A 14,791-nucleotide genomic window follows, 5' to 3' on the forward strand; every position below is an offset into this window, starting at 1 on the left:
GTTTGAGAGAGGCGGGGCATAGAGGACCAACAATAATGTACAGTATTTGAAAAATAATGTGTTTTTTGAACATTAAAGCATGTCAACATATTCTGTTACACCAAATACACAAAATAATGATCTTTAAAAAAGCATCATATGACCCCTTTAATATTTGCGACTGACACCAGCGATTGTATATGCGGTTATGCAGTGGAGATGCGTTAACTGTCAAACATCATTCAGCATTCATTTTGTAATTTTGTCATATTTTTTCTTGATTACACATCTTGATCTTTATTTTATTTCACAAGTTAACATTGCAAGTTAAATGGTTTTAGATTATGCGTTCTATTCTGAAGAAAGTAAAATAAAATAGCCTATATTATGTCAGTGATTTTTCTCATTTTAAAGATATTATCAAGAATTATTTTTTCAATCTGCAGTCTAACAAAAGTTTAAAAAAAAATTTATTTGATGAACTTTTAACTTTTTCTTAAAATTTGTTATGTTATTAACTTCATAACAAATAGGCTATTCTTCAAAACTAATATTCTTCATAACAAATATGTGACCCTGGACCACAAAACCAGTCGTAAGAGTTCATTTTTTGAAATTTAGATGTATATATCATCTGAATGCTGAATAAATAAGCTTTCCATTGATGTATGGTTTGTTAGGATAGGACAATATTTGGCCGAGATACAACTATTTGAAAATCTGGAATCTGAGGGTGCAAAAAAAAATAAAAATATTGAGAAAATCGCCTTTAAAGTTGTCCAAATGAAGTCCTTAGCAATGCATATTACTAATCAAAAATTAAGTTTTGATATATTTACAGTAGGAAATTTACAAAATATCTTCATGGAACATGATCTTTACTTAATATCCTAATGATTTTTGGCATAAAAGAAAAATCAATAATTTGGACCCATACAATGTATTTTTGGCCTAGCGACTTAATACTGGTTTTGTGGTCGAGGGTCACATATAGGAACATAACAAATACCTATTCTTAAAAGCCATTTTTTCTTAAATTTCGTTAAAAAAAAATCACAAATATGACACAAAATAAAATAATTTTATATACTCAGTTTAATTATATATAATAGTTTTGTGTCAAATGGATAAGGAAATTACAATGCCTTGAATTTCTCTGCAGTTCTTAACGTTTGCTGTAGACTAATATAATGAAAAGCTAAATACAAAAATAACATTTTTATATGACTTTTGTTTCTGAATAAATGGAGCAGTAATGTTTTATTTCATTCTGACTGGAAACTCGGGAACTGTAACCAAAAAAAATAGACCCTTTTTAATCAGAACCAATTCATTTTTAATCCCTTTCAGACATACAAAAGATAATGAATATACTATTGCTTGACCAAACGTTTAAAAATAGCACTAGAAATGTTATAATTAAGGAAATTAAACATTGGTGTCTGAAAAGGCATAATGAAATGTGTCTGCTCAAACTATAATTCAAAAAAGAAAGAGAAACATAGGACTTAATTAAAAAAAATATTCAAGACATCGCTGTTGCATTTATTAGCAACACCAGGCAACAACAACTGGCCATCAGGACCACCGGGAGAATTCCCGGCGGCCTGGCGGCTGATTTGGCCCGCTGCCCGTTTTTTTTTATTTTTTTATTTTTTATTAATATTTTATGTTTATGCCTTCTCAATGTACCAAAGTGATAATTTCCGATTTTTTCATTCGATAATAAATCATAAATCGGTCTTGACTGTCAGCGCTGCTCTATACGAATCAGCTCACGTGTGTTCTGGTTTTCAAGGCAGTATCGTCGATACCGATACCGATTCGATACTTCTGCACTAAACTTTTAAATTATGAAATTTATTACATTATTAAATTACTAAGAGTAAAATGAGTAATGAAAACCACTTAACTTTGTTTAAAACGCATTTTAACCCGTTTAATCCCAAATTTTTCCCGTTTTCCCGATTTTGACGTTATTAACCCTTTGAAATAATCAATTATGGTTTTTTAAATTTTTTTGGAAAAGTGTGTGAAAAATGTTATTTTATGGTCAGTCACAATTGTAATCGGTGGGATAATGTGTATACTGAATTAACATTTTTCTGCAGTCTTAGAAATTGTTATATATCTTAGCCCAGCTATTTTAAACTGTTTGATCACATTCTAGGGTTACTATTATGCATAAAAAACCCTTATACAACATTGATAGGAATACTGAGATCAAATAAAAAAAATACAACCATCAACGTATTTCAAAATTGTTACTTTGTTGTAACATATATCATCACATTTTTATATTAGTGCTTACCAGTATTACACCATTAATATTCTAACTTATTTGTAACATTTCAACTTTTGATTTAGTGCAATATTTTGTACTGCCATTAGGGACTGCCAGTGACAGGCTGTTGCACGCATGAAATGCAACCTTTTTATTCGGACAGTGTATGATTTCTATTAACATTACAGAATAGAACCTGATCAATATTCTCTTTCAACGTTCAGTTTAAATAATTGTAATTGCACAAACTATGTAGGCTACAATTTCAGTTTGTTTATTGTGAAATAACTCAAACATTTATGTTTTTATTTCTGTTCTCTGATAAGCATTGTTCAGGGCTGCCGTTCCCAAAAGCTTTAATGCTTTCTTATGATACTTTTGGGAAACGCAGCCCTGTTTGAATGCACTATCAGAAGTGAGTGAACGCTCTCTGTGATTGATCGGTTCTATCTTGCAACAATTGCGTGTTTTCAGATGAGCAGGAAAATAGTTCTATCCTACACATTTACTCGCTAACAAAGGTTATTCGTCCAATTCAATGCATATTTTATGCATTATTATTATTATTATTATTTTTGTTAAATAAATAAAACCACTGGTAAATAAGGTGCACCTTAGTATCGATATTTTTTGTTTGAGTATCGATACTTTCGATACTCGCGTCAGTATCGATATATCGATACTTCGGATCGATACGCCCATCCCTAGAAAGCGGCCAGAAGAAGCAGTGAAATGTAGCAACATCACTGACCTGTTCAGGGCTTCAAGTGCAGGTCAGCTTCATCTGTAAATATGCTAGATAGTTTTGTTTTATTAACGTAGTTGAGTATTAAACTGCTAGTATCTGTTAGGCTATCAGTAGCACCCCATTATTATCATCATTCAGAACACTGTGCTAAAGGACATCAATATCGATTGTAAAGTTACATAAAAAAAATTTAGCAGAGACAGATATTCACATGGATTTATTGTACAGGGAGGGAGGGAGCTAGAGCAGACAGCAACACAAAAATAATATGAGTAACATGCTCACAGCCTAATAATTCAACAGTTTATTAGACTTTTTCAACAAATATATTGTACTAATTTTGGCATTTAGGCACTTTAGAAATTGTGTGTTAATACACTTACCAGTCAGAAGGTTTTGATCAGTAAGATTTGTAATGTTTTTTAAAGAAGTATCTTCTGCTCACCAAGCCTTCATTTATTTGATCCAAAATACAGCAAAAACAGTAATATTGTGAAATATTTGTACTATTTAAAATAACTGCTTTCGATTGGAAGATATATTTAAAATGTAATTTATTCAACAAATTGAAATGAGGTGAATGTTTTCAACAAGGTGGACACAGTTCTGTTCATAACAGTAGACCTGCTGGTGAAGAAATGACAGGTGAGAAAAAAAAGAGGGGGAGGGTACAGATATTGGGGAAAAATGAAGGAAAGGGAAGTGAAGGTGCAGTGCAAGAGTGAATCTTTAATTATTTCCCACGGCCCCAGACTAAGGATTTAGACCTTTTTACATGATGGCCATACAAATAACAGGGTTGTCTGGTTTCAGAAATTGTTGTGGATGTATGGGCTATATACAGGAAATAAGGGGCCAAAATTGCACCTTTTGGGGTACAACAGCTTGTCACTGGAACAGGACCCTTAAAAGGACATATTTGTTCCTTTTTTACAAATGATTACCTTAAGGGTACGAATTACTACTCTTAAGGTACTAATATGTACGGTGTACTGCTACGGTGTCAAGCTGTTGTACCCCAAAAGGTACAATGTTGGCCCCTTTTTTTCTGTGTGGCCTGGATGAGTGTGAGATTTCCCGGCCTGAAATTGCGTCCCAGTCCGGCCCTGAGCAACACCAACACAGCAGGAAAGCAAATGTTTTCTGTTATATTAAGCACAAACTAAGAAAAGTAAAACGAACCTTTAGTATTTCAAGAATTAAATAAAAGCACCGGTGTTGTTCTTGTGAGATTGTGAGATTTTTTTTTTTGTTTTTTCTTCAAAAAAATGTTTTCAGTCATGACTCGCCAGTCGTTAAGTGTGTAGTGCAGTGGACTGCCTCAGTCATTAGGTTTGTGCTCGTCTCTGACTGTCAAAGACTAGAATATGCTCCAGTCGATGCAAACAGTCTTTAAGTGGGTTGAGTCTTAGAATGTTTTAACTAGTCGTGTAGTATGTCCACAGCTTTATTAGGATCACAAGGAACTGTGTTTTTTCACAACGTAGACTACACAGCATGTTATAATCCTCTGAGGCTTCTCTGTGGTTTTGTTGATGGAGTAATCCTGTGTTTGCATCTCTCTAGTATTTCCTTCCTCCTGCTACATGCGTGAATCAGTAGGTGGGGCTAAAGAGGCAATAGAAATAGGCATTGATCATCTTCTGCAGAGGTGGTGTTTTCGCCTCACTGTGATGTAATAATGTGACAAATACCAAAACAAGTCGTTTTGCGGCTTGGTTTCAATAAAAGCTGTTTTTGAACTAACAAAAAAGTTTTAATTCTGAAACCTACAGGATGTATTTATAGTACACAGACCTGTTAGATGTCAAAAGATCAAGGGAAATTTGATTTCTTGGTTCATGACCCCTTTAAGGAAAAATCCAAACCTGTGTTATGCATTTCTGTCCATGGAGCCTTTTCACATTTCCAGGGTTCTCAGAAGCAGAAGTTGTCATAGTTTGGTGAACGTCTATAGTGATGAATGTAAACTACAACAAATATGTTTTATGCTCCCATTTGTGCAAATAGCAAAAGAAAAAAAAAACATAATAACATTTATATGGCATTTGCATGTTTCTGCATCAGCTGTTCAAATGTTTTTATCTACTATAATATTTCTGATTTTAGGATTTATAGTTTTAGTTTGTGCTTATTGAATCAGGTTTGGCCAGTGATTGTTGCAATGTTAATATTAGTCCAGGACCAACAAAGTAATCAAGGAACATTTCCTACTTGCCCAAATCATATTGTGCATTTACTTACAGCCTACTTATGTCCAATCCTCCTCTTCTAGACTCCTCCCACCCATTCTCATGCCCTGCCTACATGCTCTACACATCCCTCATCTACAGGAACACAAGCACACCTGTCTTCACCATACTCAAAGGGGTAGGAACCTGTGTGTGTGTGTGTGTGTGTGTGTATCACCATAAGACCCTGATTCTCAGCAGTGTTCAGTTTCAAAATGACTGTTTATTTGCATAAGAGATTGCACGTCTATCAGTAATAGTAGGAAATCTTCTAATTACATTTTTATGAATGCAGCATTTCTTTTTACTCTCACAGAAGGCGACTTTGTTAAGCAATGGTCAGTTCTCTGAGGAGTCGTCTAGTTCTGAGGAGGAGGACAGTTCGGAGGAGTGTCAGTCTAACTCTGGAGAGGAGGAGAACTCCCAGAGCTCTGAATCAGAGTCACACAAGATGAGCAGCCATGAAAGCCCCGGCTCCCTTAAGAGAGGTACACACATCATGTGATAGTGGTGTAGATCAGTGTTAGTTACCAAGAACCTGCAAGTTTCAACCCTGGAAGAAGCAATTTATCACCACTGTACCTCTGAGCAAGAACCTCAACCATAGTATGTAATAAATAGAAGTTGCTCTAAAATATTTATACTTTATGTGTAATCTCTGTAAAATAATAATAATCGTGAAGGACTGGAGAATTCATGGAGAAGTCAATGAAATGTGTTGGTTACAAGTGGTGGAAAAGCATCTACAAAATAGTCCTTATGGTTTCCATGATGCAGAATCCAGTCATAAAAATGAAATTTACAGTATAACATGGAATGTCATGGACATTTTTTGATTAATTAATCAAAAGTAGAGCTATAAAATGGATCAAATTCAAATTGTGATATAAACTAGTGTCTGTGACTAGTAAACTATATAGTTGTATTTCACTTTTAATTATGAGAAATTTTGCCTTGGCAACTAGCTAAATTAAAATAAGTTGAATGTTTTTTGTTTTTTATATTATATTTTATTTCAGTTCAAGTTTATTTTAAGTAACATACATTTATGTAGTTTTAGATTTGAACTAGTAACCCTTATTTTCATTTGATTTCATTTCGAAAGATTAAACTGTTAAAGTTTTATAAGTTAAATTGATTAGACATGTTTTTTTGCCGAATAAATTAGCCTATTAAAAGACAATCCAGAAAAATTCAAATGGAACACACAGAATTTGGGTAAGAATAAAATAAAATGGCTTTTATAGGGCCCAACACACACACACACACACACACCCTCAGTCACTGAACGTGTTGTGTTTTTCTCAGCTGTGTCATTGTCTTCTATGACATCTGAGAGTGACTACGCCATCCCTCCTGATGCTTACTCCACTGACACTGAGTGCTCTGAACCTGAAAACAAACTGCCAAAGACCTGCTCCTCCAGCAGTGACAATGGCAAGAGTGTAAGACGCATGCACACACACACACACACACACACACACACTTGTGCTTCTCAATTAGTCACAGCTGCCAGACCAAATGAGAATGCGTTGTGTTCCAGGAGTCTATGGAGAAGTCTGGATACCTGCTCAAGATGGTCAAGACATGGAAGAAAACGTGGAAGAGGCACTGGTTTGTTCTGAAGGACGGGGAGCTTCTCTACTACAAATCACCAGTCAGTTTAGCTCATGTATCTCATTTTATTTTTGTTGTTCTGTTTTATTCTTTATTTCTTTCATAAAGTTCTCATATTAATGATATCGTCTTGTTCTTGAGTTTTCATTTTTGTCATATTACTTTATGTTCTTTGTTTCCTGCATTTCCTGTGGTTCTTTGATTTTCTTTCCTAGAGTGACGTGATCCGTAAACCCCAAGGTCAGATTGAGCTGAATGCGTGTAGCACTATAGCACGTGGTGATGGCAAACAGATGCTTCAGGTAAAGCGCGTGTGTGAGAGAGAGAGTTTGTTCAAACGTCTCAGATTATTTCACATGACTGTCCGTGTTAATGTTGTGTCCCTTCAGGTGGTGACAGGTAAGAGTGTGTGTAATCTGAAGGCAGATTCCCCAAACCTCCTGGAGGAGTGGCTGAGGGTCCTGCAGAGCATCCTGAGAATCAAAGCTGCGAGTCCGCTCTTCACTCACCCTGACGCACGGCCTGTTATGAAAGGACATCTGACCAAGGTATACTGTAGAAAGGAAAAGATTATATATATATATGTACTGTGTATGTATATATGTATATGCTACTGTTCAAAAGTTAGTTTTTTATGTCTCCTATCCTCACCAAGGTTGCCTTTAATTTATTTAAAAATACAGTAAAACAGTAATATTGTGAATTTATAATTTAAAGTAGCTGTTTCTATTTGAACATATTTTAAAATGTAATTTATTCCTGTGATGGCAAAGCTGAATTTTCTGCATCATTACTCCAGTCGTCAGTGTCACATGATCCTTCAGAAATCATTCAGATATGAATGATTTGATGCTCAAGAAACATGTTTCATTATTATCAATGCTGAAAACAGTTGCTGCTTAGTAGTTTTGTGGAAACTGTGAAAAGGTTTATTCTTTGATGAATGGAAAGTTTGAAAGAACAGCATTTACTAGAAATAGAAATATTTTATACATCATAATGGTTTACTGTGTATATTATTGCTGAAAACAATAGCCTATAATACTAAATATTAAATCATTTAAATACAAATATGTTGTTTTTCTACTCAAAATTGGAAAAACAGGTTCCTACAGTGATAATATGCCCGATACAGTGATCAACTTGTTAAATAAAATACCTTTTTTCCTTTGTTGTCACCACTTCTTTAATCTCTGTATGTCTATGTAAACTGACTTTGATAAATCAGCCCACTTTGAGAGATGAGAGTGTGAAAGTCGTAGTATTGTGCTGGTCAGGGCACTTTACCAGTTTGAATCATAGCCCAGGTATAATGCATATCCCATTGTAGCTGTTTGTAACATGTTTGTCTCTGACTCTTTAAGGTGAAACATGGCTACTCTAAGCATGTGTGGTGTGAGCTGTTTGGAAAAACTCTCTACTACTTCAGAAATCAAGATGACAAGGTATTTTGTCTCATTAAATTACAGTCAACCTGCACAGGACTTCTGTATGTGTCCATGCACTAATAGCGTATTTCCCTACCCAGTTTCCTCTGGGTCAGATCAAACTGTGGGAGGCTCGTGTGGAGGAAGTGCAGAAGTCATGTGACGTAGCTGAAGACTCTGCTCAGTACACCCTCTCCATTCAGTCAGTGAGTCAGGACCCAGCATACCTGCTCATCGACTCGCCTCATGAGAAGGTAGGCAAGCCGTATTGAATAATATTAAAATAAAACCACAAATACTTGTTGTGCATCCCTTTTGAAAAAGAAGTGCACTTCATTGTATTGAATGTGTACTTCAAATCTTAAACGTATATTTAAAAAAAAAACTGTACTTGTAGATAATATAATATCAATGAAATAAAAATGTAAAACTATGTTTCTTAACACACTTAAGTAGACTTTAAACATCTACTTCGTAATAATGTCAAATTAGTTTTAGTACATTTTAAATTGTTTTAATAATCTTTTCTCACGTTTTAAAGAAGTACACTTATTTTGATGTGTTGACTAACATACTAAAGCACATGTAAAGTCTTGATTATAATTTTAACTGTAGTGTTGTTCAGTATTACATTTGAAGTTAATATATTTTAAATGTACTAAATTATAACTCCATCATTACAAATGTGTCATTTAAATATATGTGACCCTGGACCACAAAACCAGTCATAAGGGTACATTTTTCGAAATTGAGATTTATACATCACCTGAAAGCTGAATAAATAAACTTTCCATTGATGTATGGTTTGTTATTAGGACAGGACAATATTTGGCCCAAGATATAATTATAAAAAAATCTGGAATCTTGAGGGTGCAAAAAAATCAAAATATTGAGAAAATCGCCTTTAAAGTTGTCCAAATGAAGTTCTTAGCAATGCATATTACTAATCAAAAATTACGTTTTAATTTATTTACAGTAGGACATTTAGAAAATATCTTCATGGAACATGATCTTTACTTAATATCCTAATGACTTTAGGCATAAAAGAAAAATCAATAATTTTGACCCATACAATGTATTTTTGGCTATTGCTACAGATATACCCCAGCGACTTAAAGGAACACTCCACTATTTTTGAAAATTATCTTTTCCTTTAACACTGGTTTTGTGGTCCAGGGTCACATATTTAAATACATCAAATATATTTATATAGAAATTAAAAAATTAAACACATGACATACTTGTTTCAATAGAAATAACATTCAAGTATACTTTATTTGACCTTAAATGCTTGTCAGAACATTCAGCAGTACACTTTATCCATATTTCAAAAACAATAAAAGTAATTATGAAATTACATATAAAGATATACTTCAGTCCTACTTAAGTGGGTCAAAAAGTGCTATTAATTTCAGCTAATTGCATTTGATATAAATTTAAACTTTAATCATTTTTCATTTCATTGTAAATTACGCACAATTAACTGTCTGAAAATATTATATTGAGTTTGCACTTAATTATATATTTTTTAATGTATATTATTTCCATAGTACTCATGCTTTTAGTATGTCTACTTCTTTTTAACAAAGGATCTAATTTCATCACAGCACAGAAAAGGAATGTATTCAAAGATAATCTGAAATGTTTGTGTAGGGTGAAACAAAAGGTCATTGTTGCCTGTCTGTGTGTGTTCCTGTCCTGTAGACGGCCTGGCTTTTCCATCTGTCTGTGGCCGCGGGCACCGCAGTGGGGCAGGTGGGGACTGAGTTCGAGCAGCTGGTTGGTAAACTGCTCAGCATAGAGGGAGATCCAGGTAAAATTCTCACATCTGCACTCATTTCATATATTTAATTGTGGTGGAATGTCTCACATCAGACTCATAAAGTACATATAAGGGATAGACATGCCACCTGTTATGCTGTTAGCTGAATACTTTAGACTTGCATAAAAAACGTAAAGCACTGTTTCATTTGTATCTATTTTTTCAATTGTATTTGTCCTTTGCTTTTTTATTACTGATTTTTAAAATTATTTTCAATCATTTTTGAGGACTTTTTTTTGTTTGTTTGTTTTTTACTAATATTAGTTCCCCTAGTATTCTGCTGTGGTATTGAGAATTGTGAAATTTCTCTAAATCTCTAAATGTCTCTAAAAACTAGATGTCATAGCAACCTTATTTACAGAAAATATATGTATTTTATATATATCGCTATCTTTAAATAAATAATTTTGATCTTGTGGCCCACTCGTGATCATGCTAAATAACCGTGATTATGATTTTTGCCATAATCGAGCAGTTTTGTCAATTGTTTTGTTTATTGGTCTAATTCCTGTTTCTGTTTTCTCTTTCTAATAAACCTTGCATTGGGTTAGTCACTCAATTAATTCTCTTATGCTTCTTTCCCACCCTTCTGAATTATGCTGTATTGATAAGGAGTTATCACAAACTAAGACTGTTCAGTTGTGCTATCTTACAATCAATTTATAGTAAATGTAAGTTAAAGTGTTGCCAATGTAACCGGTTAAAACTTGAAGTGGCGATGAGGTCTTAAAATGTATGGAAAGAGTCTTAAAAAAGGTCTTAAAAGGTATTAAATTTAACTCCATGATTCATGTATATACCCTGCAAAAGTAGCACCGGTTTCAGTTAGTTGGATGACAGCTGATATACAGTACAGGCATATGTATAATGAATACACAGTGTAGTTACGCCACACGCTCTAAAATATTTTATTGAGTAGAAATGGTTATAAAAAATATTCTTTACATTTTTTATACTTAACCTTTATTCAGTAAATGATGAACAACTGGAAAAGTTGTGTAAATTGGTTAAAAAGAGAGGGAATTCTAAAGAACATTCAGCTCTTTAAATATTGTTTGGATAATGGGGGGCCTTGGAGTCAAAAGATTTAAGAACTAAGTTTAAGTATATCTTTTTCTGTTTTCATTTTCATGCGGTTACATAAACTATAAGCCAACAAGACTGTAATGTAAAAAAAGATGCAGTGACTAAGTGGTTTATTCAGTTGCTTATAGCCAGCAGGGCCCCCCCCCCCCTCAAATCTCTGGGGCCCCAAGCATTTGTGCTGTGGTAAACACTTCTAAATGAAAGCACTGTGGTGTGTGGGTGTGCCGCTTGAGGCTGAGACTGATTTGACATATATTATTAAAATATAAGCATGGCAAACATTATATCATAAATTCAGTTTATTCTCAACTTGTTTACTTCAACCCCATGCTGCCCTTTTAAACTGTAGCTATATACAAACAATTTAATGTCCACATTTGTCCCTTTGTTTCTCAGGGTCTCATCTCTGGAGACACCCGACACTGTGCTTCACTAAGGAAGGACTGTCATCTCCACTCACCACCCTTCCTTCACAGGCTCTACAAACTGAAGCCATCAAGCTCTTTAAGGTTATACGTCTTCATTTATTACACATTTGGAGGGAATAACCCACCAAAAAACAGGCAGAAATTATCCTTTTCCTTTCTTTACAGACATGTCAGCTCTTCCTTAACGTGGCCATTGACACTCCAGCCATAGATTATTACGTGACTCTTGCCCAGTGTGCTCTACAAGTGTGTCTCACCCACCCAGAGCTGCAGAACGAGATCTACTGCCAGCTTATCAAACAGTCACGCAAGGGGCAGCCACACGGACCGCCGGAACCCCTGCAGGTCAGATGATACTTGTGATGTGAACACACACCACTAGAGGGAGTGATTGGTTTTGTTTTGTTTTGTGTTTGTCCTCATTTTGTGATTGAAGCCAAAAGGAGATGTCTTGACTTGTTTCTATTTACTGTAACACAGGGATGGCAGTTTCTGGCTTTGTGTGTCGGTCTTTTCCTGCCCACACCCCCTATTCTGTGGTATTTGCAGGTTCACCTCAAAAGACACGGAGATTCGAGGTAAATCAAAACCGAATCTATGCCTTAGCATTCCTGGAAGCACATCCCACAGTCACTCAGTCTCTGCTTTTTTTCCCCAGGACGGAAGTAGGAAAGTATGCCATTTACTGTCAGCGCTCACTGGAGCGGACGCAGCAGAAGGGGGCTCGGCAAGCCCGATCGTCACGAATGGAGATCCTATCAATTTTACTCAGGAACCCTTATCATCACTCTTTGCCCTTCAGTGTGCCTGTACACTTCCGTAACAACACCTACCAGGTGCACACATATGCAAATCAGGCTTATGATGAAAGAACAGTTCATTTAGAAATGAACAATCTGTCATTATTTACTCATCCTGATGTTCTTCTACATCTTCTTACAGTTATTTTCAATAATATGGAGCAAAAAAGACAAAACAAATACGATGAAACTATTATAAAAGTAGTTCATTTTAATTGTGCGCTATATTCCAAGTCATCTGAGATATTCGATGGATGACTTAAAACTGTTTATTGGGCATTTTGAAGAGGTCTTTATGAATCATCGTGTGCTTTTGCTGTAGCTTGAATGGTAATGCATGACGTTAACATCAACAACGTCTTGGGTTCGCTACCCAGGGAATACAAAATCTGCTTTTCAGCTTCTGCAAAATGCATACATTTATAGAAAACAGCTGCATGAAGATTGTTTAAAAAGGATTTCCATGGTCATGTAAAATTTGGACATATCAGAATTTTAATGTATTAAAATGTAATGTTATTACAGTGAAAAAATTTTTTTTTTTTTCAAGTTATACTCTGCTCTAAATAATTGTATTTCTCTTTGTAAGTGCTGAGTCTTCTAAGAGCTTATTGGAGTATAATTGTACAAAATGCTAGACTGTCAGGGAATAGGCTGGATTCAGGTCCGGGTTCAACAGAAGCTTTATTGTACAGAGATCGATCACCACGGGCAATGAGCGCCTCCGCGGACAGTTCGGGTGGACATGGAATCCCCAACCACACAGATGGGTGGATAGCCGCGGCTGGAACAAGCCGTAACAGCGGCAGTGAAGACGAAGCCGGAAGGGCAGCTCGCTAATCCGAGCAAGAGGCTGAGCAGCCCAACAACGAGACCGCAGAGTCCCATGGTAGGCGGATTCCAGAGGGAGCCCACGGGCTTCTGAACGCACAGAGAGGTTCGGGAAAATAAACTGGCAGCTACGAGCACTGGAGCCTGGATGAGACAAGACAGGACTGGTAAGCGATACTAACAATGACAGTCAGAGCAAGGGAACAATCACAACAATCTGACAAAAGACAGAGAAACACAAGGAGCTATAAGGGGAAGCTAATGAGATAACAAGAATCTGGTGTGAAACAAGAGGCGAGCAGAGAAACAAGGAGGGCGGGGAAACAATCATGCTGACAAATGCGCACGTGGCGAGCTGTCAAAACAAGCCACGCACAACAACACACAACACCCAAATACAGGGACAGCAAGAAACAGGTGATCAGACCCAAGACCCGACAGTACCCCCCCTCCCAGGAGCGCCAACAGGCGCCCCAGGATGAGGCCCACCTTGTCGCTGATGGAAGTCCTCGATCAACGAACGGTACAAAATGTCCTGGGACGGCACCCAGCATCTCTCCTCTGGACCATAACCCTCCCAGTCCACGAGATACACACAACACCCAAATACAGGGACAGCAAGAAACAGGTGATCAGACCCAAGACCCGACAGTACCCCCCTCCCAGGAGCGCCAACAGGCGCCCCAGGATGAGGCCCACCTTGTCGCTGATGGAAGTCCTCGATCAACGAACGGTCCAAAATGTCCTGGGACGGCACCCAGCATCTCTCCTCTGGACCATAGCCACTTACGAGAGGGCACCCGGAGAGGCAGATCCCTGGTAGAAAGCCATACCCGTTGACCGCACACATAGGTTGGAGGAGAGGACCGGCGACGATCGGCTGCTGCCTTGGTTCGTCCTGAGGTTCGGACCAAAACCCTCCTGACTTCCTCCCAGGTGCGGTGGCAGCGCTGAACGAAAGCCAGGGCAGACAGAACCGCAGCATCGGGTTCCTGTGATGGAAACAGAGGCGGTTTATATCCCACAGAGCACTCAAACGGGGACATACCTGAAGCCGCCACTGGAAGGGAGTTACACGCGTATTCTATCCAGGAGAGCTGTTGGCACCAGGAACTCGGATTGTTGGATGTCAGACAGCGGAGCATTCTTTCGAGATCCTGGTTGGCCCGCTCGCATCGCCCATTGGTCTGAGGATGGAAACAGGAAGACAGACTCACAGAGGCCCCGATCTGTCTACAAATTTCTTTCCAAAACCCGGAGGTGAACTGAGGACCCCTATCTGAAACCACGTCAACCGGCAATCCATGGAGACGGAAGATGTAAGTTGGGCGGTCTCCCAGGCAGAGGGCAATTTGGGCAGGGGAATGAAATGAACCGCCTTAGAAAAGCGATCCACCACAGTGAGAACCACAGTGTTACCCTTCGATGGGGGAAGCCCAGAGACAAAATCAAGGGTGATGTGTGACCATGGATGGGAAGGGACAGGAAGAGGATGAAGCAGACCATCGGGAGGGCGATTCACTGGCTTACATTGGTCG

At 37.1% G+C, this 14,791-nt stretch overlaps 1 protein-coding gene across 1 annotated transcript in view; it reads left to right on the forward strand.

The window, feature by feature from the left end:
• plekhh2 (pleckstrin homology domain containing, family H (with MyTH4 domain) member 2) overlaps window positions 1-14,791 on the forward strand; it is a 46,907-nt gene that overhangs the window by 24,148 nt on the left and 7,968 nt on the right. Inside the window, exons 10-22 of the mRNA XM_016278615.1 lie at window positions 5,287-5,381; window positions 5,559-5,730; window positions 6,551-6,687; window positions 6,786-6,899; window positions 7,075-7,161; window positions 7,249-7,407; window positions 8,224-8,304; window positions 8,388-8,540; window positions 9,991-10,099; window positions 11,591-11,703; window positions 11,788-11,967; window positions 12,103-12,200; window positions 12,281-12,458. Of these exons, the coding sequence (XP_016134101.1) occupies window positions 5,287-5,381; window positions 5,559-5,730; window positions 6,551-6,687; window positions 6,786-6,899; window positions 7,075-7,161; window positions 7,249-7,407; window positions 8,224-8,304; window positions 8,388-8,540; window positions 9,991-10,099; window positions 11,591-11,703; window positions 11,788-11,967; window positions 12,103-12,200; window positions 12,281-12,458 (1,676 nt within the window). The remainder of the gene's footprint in view (window positions 1-5,286; window positions 5,382-5,558; window positions 5,731-6,550; window positions 6,688-6,785; window positions 6,900-7,074; window positions 7,162-7,248; window positions 7,408-8,223; window positions 8,305-8,387; window positions 8,541-9,990; window positions 10,100-11,590; window positions 11,704-11,787; window positions 11,968-12,102; window positions 12,201-12,280; window positions 12,459-14,791) is intronic.

This window comes from Sinocyclocheilus grahami, unplaced genomic scaffold (assembly GCF_001515645.1).
Source record: "Sinocyclocheilus grahami isolate Dianchi unplaced genomic scaffold, SAMN03320097.WGS_v1.1 scaffold123.1, whole genome shotgun sequence".
Lineage (NCBI taxonomy): Eukaryota > Metazoa > Chordata > Actinopteri > Cypriniformes > Cyprinidae > Sinocyclocheilus > Sinocyclocheilus grahami.